Raw genomic sequence first — 7,528 nt, 5'->3', positions numbered from 1 at the left:
GATCAGTAAAGTACTCAGCACAGTGGGTGGCACACAGTAGGACGTCAACCAAAATGTCAATTCCATGAGGGCAGAGTTGGTCACCTCTCTCTTCTCAGACCTAAAACCATTCCTGACATAGCAGGGATCCAAGAAATACTTGTTGAATGAATAAATGAATGAATGAATGAATAAATGAAAATGAATGAATGAAGCTACTGGCGTTTGTGTGTGTTGTTTTTGTTTCGCCTTTTTTTCTTTTAAGTTTGCTGTTAAGGATGTGACACTGTGGAATCCTTAGTTGGAAAGATTCCAGTGTTTCTCTACGTGTTCTTCGTGGACACCACCCTAATGCAGATTCCTGGGTCCCATTCCAGACCTGCTGAATCAGAACGGGGGGGACCCAGGGATCTGTCCTGTCAACAGCCCCCCTTCCCCAAGTCTTACACAAACGAAAGTTGCCGAACCGCAGTATTAGAATGTGCAGGCGGGAAAACCCCAGGCTAGTTTCTCTGCAATCCTCTTTCGGAACGAGGGAACTGAAGCCAAGAGAGTCCCCCTGCGGGTCTAGACCGCGGATAAAGGGTCCAGACCTGGGCACACCCACCCCAAACCCCCAGCCCCCCCAGCCCCTCGCCCCGCTCGCCGGCGGGGACTGAAGCCTTCAGGGCGGGTCACTTAGCTCGCGGGCTGCTTTCAACCTGGGGAACCGGGGGCGCGGGCGCTTCGCCATTGGCCGGGGCGCGGCGGGCGCCTCCCCATTGGCCAGGGCGGCGGCCTCCGCCCCCGCCGGGGCGGCCTCGTGATTGGCCCCTCCCCGGCTATAAGGCGGGGGCCGGCGGGGCCGTGGGAGCGCGCGGCAGCGCACGGCGGGGCGCGGCAGACGCTGGGACGCGGCGCACGGAGGGACGCGGCCGGGCGCCCATGGCGTTCGCGCTGCTGCGCCCCGTCGGCGCGCACGTGCTGTACCCGGACGTGCGGCTGCTGAGCGAGGACGAGGAGAACCGCAGCGAGAGCGACGCGTCCGACCAGTCGTTCGGCTGCTGCGAGGGCCTGGAGGCGGCGCGGCGCGGCCCGGGCCCCGGGGGCGGGCGGCGGGCGGGCGGCGGCGCGGGCCCCGTGGTGGTGGTGCGACAGCGGCAGGCGGCCAACGCGCGGGAGCGGGACCGCACGCAGAGCGTGAACACGGCCTTCACGGCGCTGCGCACGCTCATCCCCACCGAGCCGGTGGACCGCAAGCTGTCCAAGATCGAGACGCTGCGCCTGGCGTCCAGCTACATCGCGCACCTGGCCAACGTGCTGCTGCTGGGGGACGCGGCCGACGACGGGCAGCCGTGCTTCCGGGCGGCCGGCAGTGCAAAGAGCGCGGTCCCCGCTGCCCCCGACGGCGGCCGCCAGCCGCGCTCCATCTGCACCTTCTGCCTCAGCAACCAGCGCAAAGGGGTGAGTGCGCGGAGCCCCAGGACTGTGGCCGCGGGGCAGGGGTTGGCGGGGGGGACGGGGCCTCCTAGGGAGCAGAAGAGGAGCAGGGACCCCAGTTGAAGAGAGGGGGAAGCGACAGGAAATTCGTCGGGGGGCTGGGGGGGGGGTGCTGCGTTCCAAGCCCAGGGTTTGGTGTGGATGGAACAGAACCGCTCGCTCAAAGTCCCCCAGACACAAGTGGTGCAGGAAAGCCCAGAGCTCGGGCATTTCTTTGAGAGCGGACATTGGTCATTGAGAGACACCCCTTTCCCTGAAGGTGTGCTGGGGAAAGAGCGTGAGGAAATGGTCACAAAGGACATCATTTATCGGGCTCTTCCTGTGTGCGAGGTGCGTTCCTCGTCCCCTTTCACCTTCCCAAGAACTCAGCCAGGCAGGTAGTTATTCTGGCCATTTTATTCCTGATGAAGATCCGAGGCTGGGGGGGTGTGATCCCATGCCCACAGTTACTCACCTGGGAAACCGGGATGCAGGCTCTGTTGCTCGATGCGTGCCTGTTGCCCCGGACTACCCTTCCCAGTAAAGTAGTGGTCGCGCATCCTAAGACTTGACCCGAGGGCAGGAGACTGAGAAGCAAAAGGGACGCATACCCCCAGCTAAAACTCTGAGGCAGCCAGCGATGAGCAGGAGTGAAGACGGGGGTCTCCTGAGGGCACCCCAGCCCCAAACGGGATGGAGTGTGGGGCAGAGTCATTGTTGAGTCCGCTAGACAGAGGTGGAGTTAGGATCTCGTGGTGCGTCCCACGCGCGCTGACAAGGATGAGAGCCAGCCTGGGAGCGGGCGAGGGGGGCTGGGTAGCGGCACAGGTTGCCTGGGGGCTCTCCTGGTTGAAAGCTGGTTCTCCTGCCTGGGCCCCAAGGAGCCCGCTTCATCCCTCATCTTTCCCTCTCGGTCCTGGAGACTGGGAGAGCCCCTGAGGGGCCCACAGCCTTTTGGAAAGTGAAAGGCCACGAGGGATGGGAGCCAGGCCTCTGAGACCCCCATTCTTCGGTTCTTAACAGCTGCTCTGGGTGCCCCGCTTCACTCTGTTCTGGGGAAGCCCCTGGGTCCTGGCCTCAGACCACCCTCGTCTGACTCATCAGACTCCCAGTCTGGCCGCTCACCCCCATGGCTGCTTCAAATTCCCTGAGTCAGTTTTCTTAGGCTCTGGTTTGTACCCTGCCGCTCCCAGCCGTGGGCCCTGGTCAGCGTTCCAGGCTGGGAAGGGAAACCAGGTGGGCCTCAGGCCTCCAGATGTGAAGGGCTGGCTGGGCCCACGGTGATGCGCTTCGCCTGTTCATTCAGTTCATCCAACCTTATCTACCCAACAGTCGCCTTTTGGTGGCCCTGAGAACATTCCCAGAGAAGCAGGTCGTGGGTCCCCACCCATCACAGTCAGGATCTCCCAGTGCAGGGGCAGGGCCAGACCAAGGGCACGGAGACAGGGACGCTGCACTCTCCTGGTGGGGAGGCGGAGCACCAAGGGACTGTCAGAGCCCAGAAGGTGCCCCCAGCCAGGGGCTGAACTCCTGACAGATGCTTGGGAACAGAGACAAGGCTGGTGAGGGGGTAAGGAAAGGTGTTCTAGGGACAGGGCACTTCGAGAGTTGGCATCAGGATGCGTGACGTAGAGAAGGAAAGGGGCAGAGCACAGAGGGGAGGCAGCCTTGTTGGGCACTGATTTCCTGTGCTAAGCACTCTTCACATATTGTGGTTAAAGCCCCTCAGTGGCAGTGGGGGAGGGAGGGGCTCTGGTTATCCCCACCTGCCTACCAATGCTGTCACTGGTTCGGAGACGCCGTCCGTGATGAGGTGAGGGTTCGGATTCAGGCCTGCCGGATTGGGAAGTGGGAAAGGTTAGTCGGGGTGGGGGACTGTAAGGGCAGGCCTCAGGGGAGAGGGTGTGCCTACCATATGCCCCAACACCAACAGCAGGTGGGGGAGTTCTTTCTGCTGGTTTCCACCTATCCCATGGATCCCAGGGACGCTGCCCGGGTCTGCCTGTTTCCCTGCGATCTGTCTACAGGACCAAGAACCTAGCCAAATTTGGCTGCAGAAGCCAGGCTCATCCCTACAGGCTCCTCTGGGATTAGGCGAGAGGGGCGATCCTGGCCAGCTCTGGCCCCTCGAAGGCTCCACTGAAAGAAAGCTGGCTGTCTTGTGGGGCCACTGCAGGGGCTCCCTTCTGAGCTTTGAGGGCCAGACAGCTCCAAGACCCAGAGTCTGCCACTCTCCTCTGAGCCCCTCCCTCCCACATGGCTGAGGTGGGGGTCACCGTGGACCACCCTGTTCTCTGGAGCATCTTTCTGTTTAAGGAGGGGTTTGGTGTGGCCCTCTGTGATGGAAATAGCAAGTAGGAGATGGGAGTGGGGTTCTTGTCTCTCCCATTTCCCTTTCTGTCACCTGGGGGTGGAGCTGGATAGTATCATCTTGGAAGGCGCTCCCCAGTTGGCATAAGCAGCTCGGGAGCTGACGTGGCCCGGCGGGTGGTGGGGCAGGGGGTACCGTTACCAGGTGATGCTGATAATGATACTTGTGAACATCTACTTAAAAAAAATTTTTTTTTAATGTTTATTTTTTGAGAGAGAGCATGAGCAGGGGAGGGGCAGAAAGAGAGGGAGACACAGAATCCCAAGCAGGCTCCGGGCTCTGAGCGGTCAGCACAGAGCCCGACGCGGGACTTGAACTTGTGAACCGCGAGATCACGAGCTGAGCGGGAGTCAAGCGCTTACCGGGCTGAGCCAGCCAGGCGCCCCACTTGTGAACACCTATTAAACACTTGGGGTGTGCGTGATGCTGTGCTCAGGGCTTCACCTATAAATACGTATAATCAGTCCTCACAGCACCTCCACGTTTCATGTGGGGAAACAGGCTCAGTGAGGTGAAGACACCTGCCTGAGGTCTGACAGGTAGCTCGAGGCAGAGCGGGGGGGTGACGCTCAGATCTGTTTCACTCCAGCCCAGCTCCTAACCACCGGGCTTCCCAGAGCCCTGGGCGCTGAGTTCCTAGGGGACAGAGAAGCTGGGGCCTAGTCAGGGCCCTTCTAAGTGCTTTTGGCACTTTGCAAGTCTCCTTCACAGCTGCATTTGCATGACGCTGCATCCTGGGGCGGCAGTAGAATCACTGTGTCCCCACGTCATAGACAAGACACTGAAGTTCAGGGAGAGGAAGGGTCCCAGCGTTATCATGAGACCAGGGTCTCCTCATGCCTGCCAGACTTGGGGTAGAGGAGTCCCGCCCCTTCCCTCCCCCCTCCAAAAAATAAACCCCCTCTGCCCATCCCGAGGAAATAGAGTGAAAGAGTGAGAGGCCAGTGTTTTTACCCCCCAGCACGCTACACCCTCTTCCTCCCCACTCCTGTCCCCCTTTCTCAGCCACTCCTGCCAGATTTGTGTGAGAAGCCTAAGCCCCAGGCTCTGCTGGGACGGTGGCCTCAGCCCTCAAAATAGCCCTGCCTGTGAATGAACATGTTGTCCCCGGGCCCGGAGAGCCTCGAGGGAGGCTGGGCTCACATCTGGATGGATCTGCCCCAACCTGGGCCCAGGGGCGGAGGGGACAGGGGGCAGAGCTCCCAGATGGTCGGCTGTTTCTCTAGACGGCTGAGAAAGATGCCTGTCCTGCCATCTCCTCGCCAGGCTTGGTGGGGTGAGCGTTTGCAGTGGGATTTCAGATACCACCGTGTCCTGGAAGCAGAACTGACTGTCGGACAACGTGGATTTCTAGCCCAGCTTTTTTACCAACTGGCTGGGTGCCTCTGGGCCAGGCATTCCACGGCGGGAGCCTCGGCAGAGGGGTTGCTCTAATGCCCATGACCTCACTGACTTAGAGTGAGGATGAAACCCACGTGTCAGACCTCACAATACCGGGTAGGGACAACCCCTGCAGGGTGAGGGACAGGTGGCTTCGGGGGCTGCCATCATTTGCCCATCTTCCAGTGGGCACCACTGATTCAAGCAGCATTCGTCGGTGCCTGCTCCACACCAGGCTCAGGGCTACAGAGCGAAGGACTTTTCCCTACGACCCCCTGAGCCCGCAGCCTGATGGGGAACAAAAAGAGACCCCGCCGTCCCCTTCTGAGTTTTATCCTGGTAGAATGTCCCCAGAAGTGCCGGGTAGTGGCAGGAAGAGAAGCCCTCCCAGGCAGACAGGACCAGAGAGCACGTTCCTGGTGGAGAGAACACCTTAGGGAGGCCAGAAATCCACAGTCTACTTCTGAAGGTTGATGAGTAAGCCACTGGGCGGACGATGGGGCAGTGGGGAGGATCCACTGTGGGGTTTGTTTGTAAATGTAAAATATTATGATTTAAAATGTATTGGATTAAAAAAAGAAGAAGAAACAACAAATTACATGGGGAAGAAATGAAAAAGGTAAAATGTGGGGCGCCTGGGTGGCTCAGTCAGTTGGGTGTCCGACTTTGGCTCAGGTCATGATCTCGCAGTCCGTGAGTTCGAGCCCCGCGTCAGGCCCTGTGCTGACAGCTCAGAGCCTGGAGCCTGCTTTGGATTCTGTGTCTCCCTCTCTCTCTGCCCCTCCCCTGCTCATGCTCCATTTCTCTCTGTCTCAAAAATAAATGAAAACATTAAAAAAAAAAAAAAAAAGGTAAAACGTTACATAGCATTAAAAAAAGAAAAAAAGCCTCCCTCCCATCCATCTTGCCTCCTCCTCACGAAATTCCTCTCCTCTGAGGAAACCCATTAGCAATTTCCCTTATGCCCTTCTCTCCAGAAATCTCAGCACACAGGAACATCCACTCGGTTCTTGCCTTTGTCCTTGAATGATGTTATCTCTCCAATATTCCCTATCAGTCCTGAAGAGTCTCTTCTGCCTTCTGCTGTGGAGAAGTTTATTGTGCGGCTGTGATTTATTTACGAGGTCCCCTAGTGCTGGACACAGAGGTTAGTTCCAGCGTTCATGGTGACCTGATCGAACTTCTTTCCTCCTGCAGGGTGGCCGTCGTGACCTGGGGGGCAGCTGCTTGAAGGTGAGGGGGGTAGCCCCCCTCCGAGTGCCACGGAGATGAGCCTAGACCCCTATGGCAGCTATTCCACGCAGGACCCCGGAGGAGGAGGCCAGAGGGCAGCCGCTGGTTGAACAGGGGAGAAGACCCCAGGAGCCCAACCCAAACCTCTTTCGTGTTGGGACCTGAGGACCACGGTCTGGGCCCATGACCCTGTGGGCAGGCTCCCTGGGACAGCTCCACCACACCCCAGAGAGCCATGAGGACCCATGCAGCCAGTCCCAGCCCTAGCTGGTCAGAGACAAGGCAGAACTTTTGGAAAAACAAAGACTGTTGGTGACAGAGGATGTGTGCATATCTGTGAATGAGTGTGTGTGTGTGTGTGTGTGTGTGTGTGTGTGTGTGAGAGAGAGAGAGAGAGAGAGAATTGGTGGGTTTAAAATAAAAAAGTATTTTTAAATAAAAGATATTCCCATCTGAAGAATGGGGGAGGGGGACTCCCGGCAGAGGTCGGAGGTGGCCTCTCTCCTAGACCCTTGACAGAGGCCCAGATGCCGCAGGTGCTCCCCTGTGCCCTGGAGGGTGTGGGGCCGGGGGACATCAGGAGGACCCCTCTCCGGAAGTCAAAATGACTAAACTTTCCCCACAGTCTTCGTGAACAGTCGCTAGCTGTCTGACGTGGTTGGCAAGAAATGTTAAATGTATTTATTTTTGAATAAGGGATGTATTTATTCACAAGGTTCACAAGTCAAAAGGTACAAGAGGAAACATGGTAAAGTTCCCCTCCCTCGTGTCCCCCAGCCACTAGTTCCCCCGCTGCGGGCAGCCTTGGCCACCAGATTTTGTGATGTCCCATTCCCTATGAATAACCAAGCAAATGCAGAAAAAATATATATGTATGTATATACTTTCTTCCACTCTTTACCCAAACAGTAGCATGTTGTCCTTGCTTTCAGCTCCTTTGCACTCTGTTTCCTGATCTACGTTGGCTGTCATCCCAAGTCAGCACACAAAGGTAAAGGGTAGCCTCCTTCCTTTAGTAGCTACTTAACTCCACTCGAATGTGCTAGACTGTAACCCGTCCCTTGTCCGTGTCTTCACAGACAGGGAGCATGTGCTAAGGGGGAGATA

General features: G+C 57.9%; 1 protein-coding gene across 1 annotated transcript; it reads left to right on the top strand.

Annotated features, from left to right (window-relative positions):
* The first annotated feature begins 841 nt into the window (after positions 1-841).
* Positions 842-7,327, top strand: TCF15 (transcription factor 15). Its single transcript, XM_043602689.1, has 2 exons — positions 842-1,422; positions 6,386-7,327. Exons 1-2 carry the CDS (start codon positions 904-906, stop codon positions 6,458-6,460), a joined length of 594 nt encoding a protein of 197 aa, XP_043458624.1. The 5' UTR covers positions 842-903; the 3' UTR covers positions 6,461-7,327.
* The last annotated feature ends 201 nt before the right edge of the window (positions 7,328-7,528 follow it).

This window comes from Prionailurus bengalensis, chromosome A3 (assembly GCF_016509475.1).
Source record: "Prionailurus bengalensis isolate Pbe53 chromosome A3, Fcat_Pben_1.1_paternal_pri, whole genome shotgun sequence".
NCBI classification, from domain to species: Eukaryota; Metazoa; Chordata; class Mammalia; order Carnivora; family Felidae; genus Prionailurus; species Prionailurus bengalensis.
Note: the sequence above shows the minus strand (reverse complement) of the source record. Positions and strands in the feature narration are given on the sequence as shown.

Excerpts from the sequence above, each read along its gene's own strand:
- TCF15 (XM_043602689.1), top strand. The coding sequence starts at position 904 with ATGGCGTTCGCGCTGCTGCGCCCCGTCGGCGCGCACGTGCTGTACCCG. Across the intron at positions 1,423-6,385 it reads TCAGCAACCAGCGCAAAGGG|GGTGGCCGTCGTGACCTGGG; the intron begins GTGAGTGCGCGG and ends TTCCTCCTGCAG.